Here is a 16,148-nt window from a genome sequence, read left to right as displayed (position 1 = left end):
GTTCATTACTTCTCTATTGGAACTGATTTGGTTCATCTCATTGTTGAAGATGGCCACATCCATCAGAATTGATCATCATATAGTATTGTTGTTGAAGTATATGATGATCTCCTGGTCCTGCTCATTTCACTCAGCATCAGTTCATGTAAGTCTCTCCAGGCCTTTCTGAAATCCTCCTTCTGGTCATTGCTTACAGAACAATAATATTCCATAATATTCATATACCACAATTTATTCAGCCATTCTCCAATTGATGGGCATCCACTCAGTTTCCAGTTTCTGGTCATTATAAACAGGGCTGCCACAAACATTCTTGCCCTTTCCCTTCTTTAAAATCTCGTTGATATATTAGCCCAATAGAAACACTGCTGGATCAAAGGGTATGCATAACTTTTTGAGCATAATTCCAAATTGCTCTCCAGAATGGCTGGATGTATTCACAATTCCACCAACAATGGATCAGTGTCCCAGTTTTCCCACATCCCCTCCAACATTCTGTATTATCTTTCCCTGTCATTCTAGCCAATCTGATAGGTATGTACTGGTATCTCAGAGTTGTCTTAATTTGCATTTTTCTGATTAATAATGACTTGGAGCATCTTTTCATATGGCTAGAAATAGTTTGAATTTCTTTGTCTGAGAATTGTCTGTTCATATCCTTTGTCCACTTATCAATTGGAGAATGGCTTTATTTCCTTATAGAGTCAGTTCTCTATATAATTTGTAAATGAGGCCTTTATCAGAACCTTTGACTGTAAAAATGTTTTCCCAGTTTAAATATGTTTTTTAAAGGATTGCATATATTTAGCCTATATCAGATTGTTTGCTATCTTGGGGAGAAAAGGAGTTTTATAAAAATGAATGTTGAAATCTGTCTTTACATGTATTTGGAGAAGTAAAATACTATTTAAAAAAATAAAAAGATTTTTCATACCTTAAAAAATTCCAATCATAGTGCTTTCTTTCACTTGAGCCATAAAAGGCAAAATATAAAGTCCCTATCTTTAAAAAAAGTAGGATTCAATTTTAGAGTTCTTAAATGGAAAGAAATTCATAAACACCTGAAAGATTAAAAAAAATTTACAAGGCCTACAGAGGAAAATTTGGCACATTTTAAGGGTTAAGGGAAAAGTAAACCAAACTCTACTTATATAAGTAGACTACTTTGAGGTAGTTGTCAGTCATGATAGACTGTTGGATCCCTAACTAGGTCAGCCCAATTTACTGTTACTTTTTTTTTTTCCAATTACAAATTAAGATAGTTTTCAATATTCATTTTTTTTCAATTTTCAATATTTTATATTTCCAAATACATGTAAAAGTAGTTTTCCACATTCATTTTTGTAAACCTTTTGTTATAAATTTTTCTCCCTCCTCTCTTACCACCTTTACCCAAAACAGCAAGTAATCTGATATAGGTTAAATATATGCAATCCTTTAAAAAAGTGTGTGTGTGTGTGTGTGTGTGTGTGTGTGTGTATGTGTGTGTGTGTGTGTGTGTGTATGTGTGTAATCTGATAATTTTAAAAGGTTTTGAATTTCAATTTTTTTCTCTCTCTCTTTTTAACTCCACCATCCCCAAGACTGCTAGCAATCTGATGTAGGTCATATATACACAATCATTTTGAATTAGTCATGTGGAGAAGAAAAATCAGCATAAAAGAGAAAAACCATGAGAAAGGAAAACAAAAACAAGTGCAAATAGTGTGCTTCTTTCTGCATTCAGTCTCCATTCATTTCTTTCTCTGGCTGTGGATGTTTTCCATCCCAAGTCTATCCAGTGTACTGTTGTGTTTTTAAAAAAGAAAAACAAAATGCCAAAAATATTGCCACAAAGTAATTTTGTAAACAGTTTTTTTTTCTTTTTCAAAATTTTGATTGATTTACAATTCTTTTTGTAGTTGCAATTTAAGAATGATATGATGGATTTGGGGAAGGTAAAGCAAAGGCAACTAAAATGATAGAGGAAATAGTGCATTTTCTATGTGAAAATCTTAGCAAAATAAAAGGCTAGGACTTTTTCAACCTGGTAAAAAGTGAGATGACGGTCGGGATGAAAGAGATTGGTGAAAAATAATCAGAATATGATCAAACTTTTTATTATCATGAAATGTGTTCTGGATACGGTAAATATGGACTTTTTCCCATCCTGTTGTGAAACTAAGGAATAAATTATAAATTTAAAGCTGAGAAGACATATTTGGAGGTATTCATCTAATACTTTAATTTTTACAAATGAGCCAACTGGCATGGAGAGGTTGTCTAATTTGGACAGACCTTGAAGTTTGAAAGAATTACTTCATAGGTAAATAAAAGCTACCTCAATAAAACTCTTTATTTTAGATGATTAAAATAAGTTCCAAGATGAGGTCAACAAATTAGTGTAACATGCCATATTGGGTCATACTAATGATTTGTTTTCCCAGTGGTTTTGTTTTCAACAATTATTCCCTTCAACAATTACTCGGTGTCAGTGTGTTTGTGTGCATGCACTCACACACATGATATGATTTAACATTTGTGAACTTAGTTCCCAGTTTAGTTCCCAAACATTGCTAGGAGTGTTGAGGTACATCCCATATATTTTGAAAGTCATATTATAATTTGATTTTGCTAAATAAAGCTGTAAGTAACCCTGTAACTGTATTGCAATCTTTATAAAGTTATACAATACCTAGATTAGTCAAGTAATGAGATGGTCATCTATATGAATATTCAAAAAAAAAAGGTAGTTTTTGATGGAAATTTGTAAATTAATTGTATATGTATGTGTATATTTATAAATTCATAATAATTTAATATGTTATTTATTATATTATGTGTTTTACATATTATATGTTATAAAATACATATTAATAATAGTTAAATATCAGTTTTTATACTATGTTGCTCCAAGAGGTGTTATTTGCTGTTACATTAAATGGCTCCAAAGTGATACTATTTGTTAATTCTTGTGTCTGTTTTTGATAATTTTTCTGTCTTTCCTCAAGGTCAGGCTGCTTCCCTTTTTTTTTTTTTTTTTTTAAAGTTGAGGCAATTGGGGTTGAGTGACTTGCATAGGGTAACACAGCTAGGAAGTGTTAAGTGTCTAAGACCAGGTCCTCCTGACTTCAGGGCCAGTACTCTATCCACTGTGCCACCTAGCTGCCCCACATTTATTCTTGCCGTTATCATGCTTCCCTCCAAGAAGTACTTCTCCATATCATACCTACTTTCTCATCTGCTGTGGCCTGAGAAACAATTATATAAGCTATTGTTAAACTTGTGTTCAGAATAGAGTTAAGGATATCTCAAGAAGGATTTTGAAAGGATTGCCAAATGAAGTGTGCATGGACTTTTTATCTTTGTCTGGGCCATTCAGAAGCCTTTTTACTTTGTGATTACAGAATTATAGAGTTTGAGATTAAAGAGACATCAATGGCCATCTAATCAAGTTTGTATAATTGTTATAGTCCTTATAGTTTAGAATGTTAACTAAGTATGGTATTGTTAAATAGAGAACTTAAATTTTAGTGATTTTACAGCTAATAAATTTAGAGAGCTTGGTGTTTGGTAATATCCTAGAATTTTAGATCCAGTCTGAAATATTCTATATGGTTTAATGAAAGTGCTATTACTTTAAAAAGTCCTGTTATATTTTCTAAATTATGTTTTATTAATATTTTATAGTAATTGTTATTTATTATGCAGGAAGATGAGAAATTTTTGTCTGAAGTTTTTGCACAATTAACAGATGAAGCTACAGATGATGATAAACGACGTGAATTGGTAAGTCATTTTTGATTCTTGAAATTCAAATGTCAGGAATCAAGAGCCATTATGTTTTTGGTATCAGTCTTTTTTAAACCAAGGACTATTATAACAAATAATTTTCCAAGAGAAAAATATATTATGTCATATTGTTAGAAAGAGATTGAAGAGTTTTAATCAAGGTATATAAAGACAATTTTTCTCATAATTTGATTAGTTTTTACAATTTTATGTTTGAACATAAACATTTGGGTTTATTTTTCATAAGCTATGTTAGGAAAAAGAGGAAATTTGCAGAAAGGAAATTACCATGACTTGGTTTGATTTGGACAAAGATATTTCAAAATCGAAGATGGAACAACTTGTTTTATTTTAGATCTATTTTCTTTGCTAAGGAAAATAATGTTTGGCCTGGAAAAGAAAGAACAAAAATGGCTAATAGAAAGTTGAAACTCAAGATAAATGGGATAGTAAGAGAGCAGTAAGTTGCACTTTATTTTCCAGGCCCAGATGAACTGCATATCAGATTATTGAAAGAATTATGAAAAAGGAGAGATGTGAACAAAGTAAGATTAGATGGTTTTGGAACTAATCAAATGACCAGACCCAAAAAATAATTATTAATTGTTCCAGGTCAACTTTATAGGTGTTTTATGGAATAGACCAAGGATCTATGTCTGGCTTTATGCTGTTTAACTTTTTATCAACAGTTAGAATAAAGGCTTAGATGACATATCTGCAAATGGCATAAATTTGGAATACATATAGTTGATGACAAAAATCAAGATTTAAGAAAACATTGAGAAGTTGAAGAGTCCAAAGAGACATTGAACATCCAGTAACATGTATTTTATTTAATAAAGTTAAATGTAAAGCCTTAATTTGTTTTCTAGAATTCAACTTCTCAATTCTGAGATGAATAATGAATTGCTTTACAATACAATCTGAAAAATCTTTTTTTAGTGAACTGCAAATTCAATATGAATTGATGGTGATTCTAAGGCTGCATTAAGAGAGGTATAATGTATAGAATTAGGTAAGTGATATGCTCTGCCCTGGTCAAAGTATATCTAGATTTTTAAATTTAGTTCTGGGCGATACATTTTTAGAAGGGCATTGGAGAATAGAGAATTTCTATTATCCTTGGGATCATGCTATTTTGGGATTGATTAAGGAAACTAGGAAATTTTAACCTGAAATAAAATAATTCTAGTTGTACATGACAAGTCTTTTCAAAATTTGAGGATAACTGTCTTCAAAATGTATGCTGTGATTAGACTTGTTCTCCTTGGCTTCCAAAAACAGAGATAAGAATAGGTACAAGTTGTAGAAAATTTCATCTATAAAAAAGTTATAGAATTATCCTGATTTAAGGAAAAGCTTTCTAACAATAAGAACCATCCAAGAATAATTAATTGCCTGAGGAGGTAGTAATGTACATTCTTCTCTTTAAAGATCTTTTAGGAAAAATTGATAATGATCATTTGGATAGAGTGAATTCTTGTTTATTAATGAATTGGTCTAGGTTATTTCTGAGGTTTCTTCCAACTTTGATTTTGTATTATACAGATATAGTTAAATGTAGAAATGTCTTTAATATTGAAAATAGAGAATTTTTGTTAGCTGCAGAGATTGAGTATATCACAAATAATAAAGCTAAAAATAGTTTAGTAAAACTGTTTCCTCTTCAGTAAAATGAGAGAATTAGATTAGATAATTTTTTAAATCTCCTAGTTCCAAATAGATTCTAGAAGTCATAACTATATATATAAAACGATATATATATAGACTCATCTAACTAAATTGTTTTGATTTTATATTATACCAGTAAAGCTGGGGTTTAGGGTGGAGGGAGTTAGGAAAGATAAATATTATTTGACTCATTTGGCATTGATGGTTTCATTTTCATGTGTTTCTTTAAGATGCTTCAGAAGGGGTTTATTATCTAAAGGACTCTTTCACAGTCCTTTGATGCTTCATCCTGGTATGGAGGTGATCCTTTGTTCTTGAAGACTGTGGCAGTAGATCACAAGCCAGTGTACTATGTGAGGAAATGGCATTGGCATTAAAAAGATAAAGTTAGGAAGAGTGCCTTGACCCGAACAAAAAATTACTGAAGAAATATTTGCAGGAGGTGACATAATTTTAAAGGCATTCAATCATTTTTCAAGATAGCTCAAAGAGGGAAGATTATGAAAGATACAAAAGATCACAGACAGTGGTTTATCTCCTTGCCCCTGCGAGACAACCAAAAAGGTATCACCAATTACTGACTTATATGCCTAGCTTCTCATCTATAATCTTTATGAAAATGGTCTATACTTACATGAAGTATCCTTGATAAAACTATCAGAAGGAACAGGAGGCTTTCACAACTATCTTTTCTGTAGCTCACTACATCTTTATGATCACATCATTGAGAACAACCAAAACTGTAAGATCCAATTGTCTGTTTTTTTGAAATGTTTTAAGTTGATAGGACAAAATGTAGCTTTGAAGGTTCTTCTCAAAGAAAGTTTCACATACATGTGTTGAACATCATTAATAGACTATGACAGATCTAGGTATGGGAAAAACTTTGTTAAAAAATAGACTAAGATCAGTATCAAGTATATCATAAAACAGATAAAAATATACCTAAGATATTTTTCACTGTCATGGAAAATGACCTATGTAAAATTCAAGTTAAAGAACTCTTGATTGATAAAAGTGCTACAAGTTCTCCTTTTTGGTGATAACAATGTATTAAGACCTAGAATATTACAAAAACTCGTTTAACAAAATCCCCAGTAGTACAAAAAAGGTTGATCGAACCATTCCTACTGGAAAAAATCAAAGCACAAAATGTATTATTTGCCCAGAGAATTATAGAATCTGAGTTGATAGTTCAAAGACCATCTGTATAGTCAGTACCTAAATAAGAATAACCTAAATAAGAATCTCCTCTTCATGCTGATGATTATTTAACTTTTGCATAGGTGCAGCCTGTTCACTTTTAATATCTTTGATTAATGAATAGTTTTTCCTTATATCAGCATTAAATTTGTTTCTTAGGGGCTTATGATCGTTGTCTCTAATTCTACTCAGAACAAGTTTAAAATTCCTCTTCCACACAATAGCTTCTCAGATTCCTGAAAACAGTTTTCATGTCTTCTTTATAACATCTTTTCATTATCAGAAATCTTCTTTTCCTTTGTCAACTCTCTATATGATATGGTCTTGAAATCTGCATTCTGTTTTTCCGTCTCTGAATGCTCACCAGTCTTCTTGCACAAATATATACAACACTGAACACAATACTCAAGATCTGGCTTGAGTAGCACAGGATATGATATATCTGTCATCTTCCTAGTTCTGGATACTGTGCTTTTCTTAATGCAGCCAAAGTTCACATTTACTTTTTTTTTTTAAAGCAAAGTCTCTTGTGCCATTATTATAGAAACAGAAATAGAGTTAGGTGGATTTGGAACTAATAGAATGGCTGTACTAAAAGAATAGTCATTATTGGTTCTATGCCAACTTGAGGTTTTCTCCAGAGTGCTCTCAAGGATTTCTTCTTTGCCCTGTGCTATTTAAGATGAGTTTAAGAAGAAGAAGAACAACAAAAATCTCATATATATTAAAAAACTGAACATAGGCACAAACTTGGGCAAATCTAACTAGACAGAAGTTTGTCCACCTATATAGGTTTCTACAAGTTCAATATGAATCAATAGTATGATAAAGGATTTCTTTTTAGGCCTGTGTATATTAACTTATTAATTGGAACAATTAATGAGTACTTTTGGGGAATAACCATTCTAGTAATTCCAGGTTTACCTAATTCTAACATTATCTAGTTCACTTCTGATGATAATAATAATAACTAACATTTTTGTAGCACTATTATGTGCCAGACACTGTGCTAAGTCCTTTACAGTTATTATATCATTTGATCTTTACAACAATCCTTGGAGGTAGGTGCTGTATACCTATATATATATATAAAATATAAATGTATATACATATACATACCTACATATTATATTCCCATTTTGTAGATAACAAAAATAAGACACATAGGTTAAATGATGGTCACACAACTATTAGGTATTAGGCTGAATTTGAACTCAAGTTTTCTTAACTTTATACCTGTTCTTCATCCATTATGCCACTTAACCTGCCTTCATTCCCTTTCCATAAAATTTGCATAAAAGATTAGTACTTTGCTAATACCTGGATAAAAATAAAACTGATATAATATTTCCCTGGCATAATAAATCCCTATCAAAAAAGGAAATAAGTTTAGTCTGCCAGTCTGTTGTTGATGAACCTTTGTTGGCTTTGGGTTCAACACTTTTTTTGAATGGTTCACTAACCATCCTTTTAAAGATATGTTGTAAAATTTTGCCAGGAATCCAAATTAAGCTCACTGAACTATCAAACTTGATTCTTTAAAAAAACAAACAAAAAACTCTAGTGGTATTTAATCTTCTCCAGCTTTTTGTTTCCAGGGTCTATCATAGATTACTGATAACAGGTGAGAAATTGTATCAATCCACAAGCAGTTATTAAGTGCTACACACTAAGGATACAAATCTAGCAATTGGCTTTCTACCCTGGGATTAATTTATTTGGATTTGGTGATTTTTTAAAAACTGGGTTCTCTTTTATTTATCTCCCTTTTTATTTTAGATTTCAATTCCCTATTAGCCATTTTTGTCCTAAACAGTCTACAGATGATTCTTCTGAGCAGAGAAAGTTTTACAATTCTGTCTTTTCTTTATTTAACCTATTATAAGCCACATAAAACAGTAGTCCTTTACCTTTTATTTTCTTAAAGACAATTTTAAAAATCGTTTTGTTTACTTCATCATTACTTGTAAACTCCAGTTCATTTCAAGCTTGCATATTCCTGATGTTTATACTTTTTGGTGGCATGCTTTTGGATTCAGATTTCATTATCTGTGCTTCCATCTTCTCTTCTTTTATGAAAATAGATCTTTATTGATAATCTTTTTTTCTTCAATTTTATCAACCAGATTTCTCCGTATTCCTTTCCTTCTTACCTCCCAGAGAAATAGCCCTTATAACAAAGAATTTTGAAAAAATAACTTATTATTATCTTCTGTTTGTTATATTTATCCCAGTTATACTTCCCTGTCACCCTCCCAGAGAGCTATCCTATATGAGCAATGGTATTTTTATATGACTAAAATCCTGGGCAAAACCATATGACCTCCCACCTTCAAGAAGGCTTAAATTGAGTATTTTCTAATATCCTTTCATTCAAATCCTCAATCTTTTATATTTTTGTTAACACTCACTTTTGCTTTTTAATGTGTGGTTCTTTTAATTTACATTGCTATAGCTATTATGTATGTTGTATCATCTTAGGTCTGCTTACTTCACTCTGAATCAGTTCATGTACATCTTCACATTTTTCTCTGTATTCCATTACAACACAATAATATTTCATTATATTTTTGTACCACAGTTTATTTATCCATTCTCCAGTAGTTTTCTCTGGGAAGAAGCTTTTCTGTTTCATCATCCATTTTATCCTTTGTAATTTTTTTATCTCTTATTTGAGTAAGAATATATCTGTTGAGTGAAAAGTATGATCTGCTTTTCTTTTTTGTTTTAACAGTATATTCTTTAACCTTAAAGTTGTGTATCTATTAAGACTGTATTGTGGAATGTAGTATAAAGTCTTAATTGAGGCCTAATTTCTGCTAGATTGCTTTCCAGTTTTTTTTAATCAAGAAGGACTTTTCTTCTGATTTATTTATGTTTTCCACTTAATCAAAGACTAGGCTAGTAAATTCCATTGTTTCTAAATCTCCCTTGTTTATTTTTTCCCACTGATCTTTCACTCTTTTTTTTTTTTTAACTAATACCAAATGAGAATTTTTTTTGAGGAAAAGGCAAATTCAGCAAAATTAATCAGGACCATTAAAAAAATGTGACAATATATGTAATGTTCTGTACTTGTGGGACCTTCTTTTGCAAAGAACAGGACTGGAATAAACTAGGGTGAGGGTTGAGGGCCTTATCTCTTCTTTGAGACCAATGTGATGGTTCTTTCCATTTATATTGTTGAAAACAATTGTATATGTTGTTTTCTTGACTCTGTGTTTCCTTTTGTTTGCTGTAGTTGTATGTTACCATGATTTTTTGTATACACTGAATTCATTGTTTCTTATAGCATGGTAATATCCCATTACAGTCATATCGCACAGTTTTTTTGGCCATTCCTCAGTTGATGGGCATCTGCTTTGTATCCACTTCAAAAAGTACTACAAGTATTTAGTATTTCTTTTTTGTCAGTGACCACTTGGAGTTGTGGAATCTTTGGGTCAAAGATTTTGGCTAGTTAGTATCATTCCAAGTTGCTTTCCAGAATTATTTGGCTAATTCATAGTTCATTAACAGTGGAGTGGTATGCTTATTTTTCTACAACTTCTCTAGCATTGACTATATTCATACTTTATTCACATCTTTGCCAATTTGTTGGGAGTGAGGTAACACCTTCTGGTCGTTTTGATTTGTTTTTTATTATTAGTGATTTTGATCATTTTTTTTCTTATGGCTGTTAATAGTATGGAATTTGGTATAGTTATCTGTTTAAGTTCTTAATTGGTTGATAAATTCCCTGTACATCTATTTCTTCTCTAGAGATTTTTTTTTATTCCTCCTTGGGATTTTTTCTTTTTTTCTTTTCAGAATGAAAAATTTCATTCATGAGACTTTCCCCATCCTTCCTGTGCTGACTTTATCTATAGAATTTTGATTATGAAAAAACACTTGCCTTCCTTTCTCTGAATATTTGAAATATATTTTATTAAAATCTAGGGTTCATATTTGACTTCTGGTTTGGTTGTTATTGTTGTTTTTGCATCTCTATCATAAATTTTAAAAGTAGTCACTTCTGCAAAGGTCCAATCATTTTTATCCTAGCAACCACTTTTCTGATATAAATCAGATGCTGAGATTGTTCCCTTTTCTTGATGGTTCTACTTTTTAAAAAATAAAATTATCAAAACAAATAATTTATCAGGTGCTCTTGCTGCCAATAAAGATTATTAGCTTTTGACAGAGTAAGCGTCCCTGGAAATGTCTTGATAATTAAAGCCTCTCCTTAGTAGTATATAAAAACCCTATATTCCAGCCTTGTGTTTCCTGTTGACTTCTTCATCTCATTCCTATTTCTAACCATGTGGTTTGTACAGTTTTTATGAAAACCAGTGTGTTAATGAAAGCAAAATACTTTACAAATCTTAAAGCAGCATTTAAAATGTCAGCTGTGATTATCATTAAAACAAGAACTGAGAACCCAGAGAGATTCAATAATTTGTCTGGGTCACACAGCTAATAAGTATTTAAGATGAGATTCAAACCTAGGACTTCTAACTCATAAACCAGTTCTCTACCCACTAGACCATGTGTTTTCTCAAAAAGAGAATACAAGCTTAGGTTTGAGGCATAGTCCCATAAATGAGAGGGATGAGAATTATAGTATAAAGAATATAGTATAAAGATAAAAAGAACCTTAAATTTATCCAGATTAACTTCCTCATTTTTATTATGTCTCTTGAGTTTAAATTTGACACTTTTAAGTTTTGATCTCTAATTCACTTTTCATTGTATATATTTGATGTAGTTGTATTTAAACATCATAAGCCATGGGCTTTCTTTCTTTCAGTTAGATTGTATTTCTTTTGTTACCTATTTTGTTTTTCAATTAAAAACCCTTTGATAGGCTTTACAAAGCAAGCAATGAATCTTTCCAGCCCTTGTGAAATACACTTCATCCCTTCCCTCTTACTTATCATCACTTACTTATCATCATGTGGTGCAGAAATACAAATCCTGTTTTCAGAAACCTTCTTATTAACCAGCTGATTACTTCTCAAATTTTCCATTTCTTTTGAAATCCTTGCCTTTGATTGGTGGCAGTGATTTTTAAAGGTACTACCTATACTCCTAAAAGTCTTCACTTTCTTCCCCAGACATGAATGCTGCTGGATGGGTCTTAATTTGATTGAAAAGGAGCTGGGTCCAGAATTGAGCAGGTAGTAGTTGTTTGGATGGGTTGCTTTGGGGATAGTAGGATATGCTTTTTAGTGATCACAAACTGCTCACTTGTCATGAAGACTCATTTCTTTATCACATATTTTCTTCTGGTGATGCTTTATGGTTAGACTTAATGAAACACCTACTAGGATCATAGATTTAGACTTGGAAGTTACTTTCAGTGCTTCCTAGTCCATTCTCCTCATTTCTTCTCTGGAAAATTTTAAGTTTCTAGAGGACAGGAACAGTTTATTTTTCCATCAGTGTGTCTAGCAGCTAGAAAGAGTGCATGGGTACATGGTACACTTTTAAATGCTTCATTATTGATGATGTGACTTGCTCAAGTCTACACATGTAGCATTTATTGGCGCTAAGACCCCATTCCTGTTCTTCTCTATCTAAACAAAGGTTTTTGTGCAAGAAGTGGCATAAAAGATTATGGTGAAAAAAATAATGGTGGCCCAGGCATGTAGTAGTAAGTATGAAACATGGGATGCACAGCTGGAATAGTATGTTAGTACTACTGAGACATTAAAATAATCAGAACATGTCTAGCATGTTGGATGTTTATGGAAAGAAATCCCACAAAATAAGAAGAATTATAATCTTCATTGGAATTAGTAGTGTCATATGTATGAAATTACTGATCCACTAGCATGTCTTTAGATGATTCATAATATCAAGAGTCCTTTCCAATACAAAAAGTCCCCATCATACAAATATCACACTTACAGCAAGATAGTTGTATCTATCTTTCTTTCTATGTTGTTTAGAATTGCAAGAATCCTTGTTGCTGCTTCTCGGGAGACATTTTGCAAAAATTCAGAGGTGTTTAGGTTATTCATGGTTTTTTTGAAGTGAGGAAAAAGAAAAAGTTTAAAGAAGGGGATAGTCTGCCTATGGAGTAACTTATCACATAGTAAATTTTTAAATATAAGTCTATTATGTTGCCAGGAACTTAGATATAAAAAGCTTTTCAAAATATAAAATCCCTTGGAGGCATGTACTCTAAAGCATCATTTAAAAACATCAGTATTAAAGCAAATATTTCATTACAATATTTAATTTTAGTTAGCTATACTCAGGAAATAGATATTTTGATTAGTGGCAAACAGAAACATAGATGAGGTTTAGGACAGGAGTTAGAGTAACAACAGCATATAGGTCCAAGAGGGAGATATTCTTAAACTTTGGGGAGGAATACAAAGATGAAATTTCCTAATTAGAAAATTTTTTTATTAGGACTAATCTTAAATTCAAGAAAGAAGGCATAAACTTTCTTTCCTTTTCTTCCTGCGCACCACATTAATTTCTTGTTCCCAGGACATAAATATATGAATTTGGCATTAAGTACTTTTAATCTGCTGAAATCTATACAAGTTTCCACACAAGTCTTGTGATCTATTTTTTTTTTCTAGGAGATTATGAGTTCTGAGCCTTAGGCTTCCAATCTACAAATGAACTTTTAGAATATAATTGATTTGTAAATTGAAAACTGCCAGTGCTTTGTCCTTAAGAGTCTACCAGTTCATAGAATTTGTCTACTCTGATACCAGTAGTAGATTGAAAACCAGTATAAATAATGAAATATTTATCTAGTAGGCTTTCTTCTTAAACATGCTTTTAATTATGCATTTATACAATGGTATTATACACAAGGGATCTTAGGAATCACCTTCTTTAAGCCCTCTCATTTTGCAGATAAAATTATTGAAGCCTACAGAGATTAAATAATATGCTCAAAGTTACATACCTAGTAAATACTATAGTGGAGGCTTTAATCTAGATCACCTGTCTTGCAGGCTGAGGTTTTTCCATTCTATGCCACAATGCTGCATCAGATAAGTGAAAGCTCTGTTATAGTAAAAAGGTAATATAATTGTAGAGAAAGGAAGTTGATGAAGCTTATTCCCAACAACTGTGATAAGGTATATTGAGTATATTTTTACAGCATGAAAGAGGTGGGTTTTGACCAAAAAGTATCATATCAGTTCATTCTGCTTTTAGACTACATTCCAGTGAGGTCCAAGTTTCTCTTCATACGTGCCAACTTACTGTGGTTTCTCACATTACAGGTTAATTTTTTCAAGGAATTCTGTGCATTTTCTCAAACGTTACAACCTCAGAACAGGGATGCATTTTTCAAAACTTTGGCAAAATTGGGGATTCTTCCTGCTCTTGAAATTGTAATGGTAACTATATAATTTTTCTTATACTTTTGGAAGTTGTGAATTTATTATATTCACCTTTTAAATCCTAATAATGAAATTTATATTACTAATACATTTTGTAAAGTGGTATTTTGTAATGCAGTTACTGTAATCACAGCTATTGTTTGGTTACTGTTGGTGAAATGTTAACATGTATGCAAGTTTTGGAGTTTTGATTAAGATGATTGTGTATGAATGACTTTGAGGGTGACATATGAAACATTGAGAATCCTTCAGAGAAACCAGTCATACCCCCTAATCATTAATATAAACATATACAATTTCCCAAAATAGTTTTTGCAAGTATTCCTAATTAGGGACAATCGAGGAAAAAGACACCTCCATTAAGGAAGAAGATAGATACAGATTTTGTAGAGGCTAGAAGCATACCCTAGTAGTCAATGTAAAGAGAAATTTTAAGTAATAGAGAAAACACTAATCTCATAATTTCTTATGATTTTGAAATGGGGAATTCAGAAATTTTTATTTTATTTCTTGTATATATCATTACTTATAGAGAAGTTCCTTGAAGTTGAGAATTATTTTTCTAATTCATCTTTTTTTTTTTAATCTGTCCTTTTTCTTGCTTAGTATAGTGCCTTACACTGAATAGATACTCATTCTTGAGTTAATTTTTTTAAATTAACTGCATCTTTCATTGGTGAGTTCTTGGTGAAGAATTTCCTCTACTAGTGAAGATTTTTACCCTTAGAAGTTGCTTTAAACAGTAAGACATCATAAATTGTCCACAGTCCTCAAAGCTAGTATATGAAACTTGAACTCGTCTTCCTGATGCTAAGGGCCATAGAGGCTAGCACTCTCTGTTATATCATGCTATCCCTAAAATTAAAGAATGCATGATCTAATTAGTAGAATTTTATGGTAAAAATTGAAAAACCAAGAGCAGGAAATTTCCAGACTCCTGGAGATAGAGATTTAGGGGGAAGGAGATAAGCATGTATATCTTTACATGGCCACCCACCAGGTACCAGGCACTGTGCTAAGTGCTTTTACATTTAATCTCATTTAATCTTCACAACAACTGTAAGAGGTAGGAGTTATTATGGTTTCTATTTTACAGTTGAGAAAACTGAGGCAAAGAAAAGTGATTTGCCCAAGGTCAATAAGGTAAATGTCTGAGGCTATATTTATCTACTTTCTTCCTGACTCCAAACCCAGATTTTTTCTTCTATCCCATTGGTTTACCTTGGGTAGGAGGACTATAAACTATAAAAATTTTTGTCAGTGCAAACCTGCAACTGTTCTGTAGCATGGTCTGAGATTGGCTAGGAAACACTGAGTTTTAATGATTTTCCCTGTATTACAAAGCCAATATGTGTCAGATGAAAATTGAACTCAGATCTTACTTATTTTGAGCTTTACTCTCTGTCTGTTACACTGTGTTGCTTCTCCAGAAGCTAATTATTAAAGATTTGGTATTGTGGATGAAAGAAAAGGGAAGAGACACATAGTCAAGAAGAATGACAGAGTGATGGGAGCAACAGAAATTATCAGTAACAAACTTTGTTATTTTTGTTTCCACATAGGATTATTTTTGTACAGTATGGGGTTGATATCTTCCATCATTATGAAGAATATTGTACAAACCATATGTAGTAAATTTTGTTGGCACAATTCGCTGTTTTTCAAGATGTATCTGAATGATTAATTTTTCTTTTATTCAGGGAATGGATGATTTGCAGGTCAGGTCTGCTGCTACAGATATATTTTCTTATCTAGTAGAGTTTAGTCCATCAATGGTCCGAGAGTTTGTTATGCAAGAAGCCCAACAGAGTGATGATGTAAGTATTAATATTATAGTAAATAATATTACCATAGGTTTATGCATGTAAATTTATTGAGAATAAGAATAGTCATAGTTTTAAGGATCTGAAAGTAGAATAAGATTTATAATTAAATTATCAAGAAAAAAACATATGGCAGTATTTTTTAGATATTAGATTTGAAGTCTTAAATGTCACTCTTAAGTATATGTTATAAGACATTAGTCAGCAAACATAATTTTTTCACCTCAATTTTTTTTTTTTTTAATTTTTTCAGGACAAGAAAATTATGTATCTTTTTTGCTTTATGTTAGTCTGAAAGAGAAATCATAAAGACTTCATGTTTTTT

The 16,148-nt window shown here is 31.6% G+C and overlaps 1 protein-coding gene across 1 annotated transcript in view; it reads left to right on the top strand.

The window, feature by feature from the left end:
- The window catches only part of PPP4R3B (protein phosphatase 4 regulatory subunit 3B), a 76,357-nt gene that overhangs the window by 37,623 nt on the left and 22,586 nt on the right, over positions 1-16,148 (top strand). The window contains 3 exon segments of the mRNA XM_051975307.1: positions 3,691-3,768; positions 13,881-13,997; positions 15,701-15,817. Of these exon segments, the coding sequence (XP_051831267.1) occupies positions 3,691-3,768; positions 13,881-13,997; positions 15,701-15,817 (312 nt within the window).

Source organism: Antechinus flavipes, chromosome 2 (genome assembly GCF_016432865.1).
Source record: "Antechinus flavipes isolate AdamAnt ecotype Samford, QLD, Australia chromosome 2, AdamAnt_v2, whole genome shotgun sequence".
Classification (NCBI taxonomy): Eukaryota; Metazoa; Chordata; class Mammalia; order Dasyuromorphia; family Dasyuridae; genus Antechinus; species Antechinus flavipes.
Note: the sequence above shows the minus strand (reverse complement) of the source record. Positions and strands in the feature narration are given on the sequence as shown.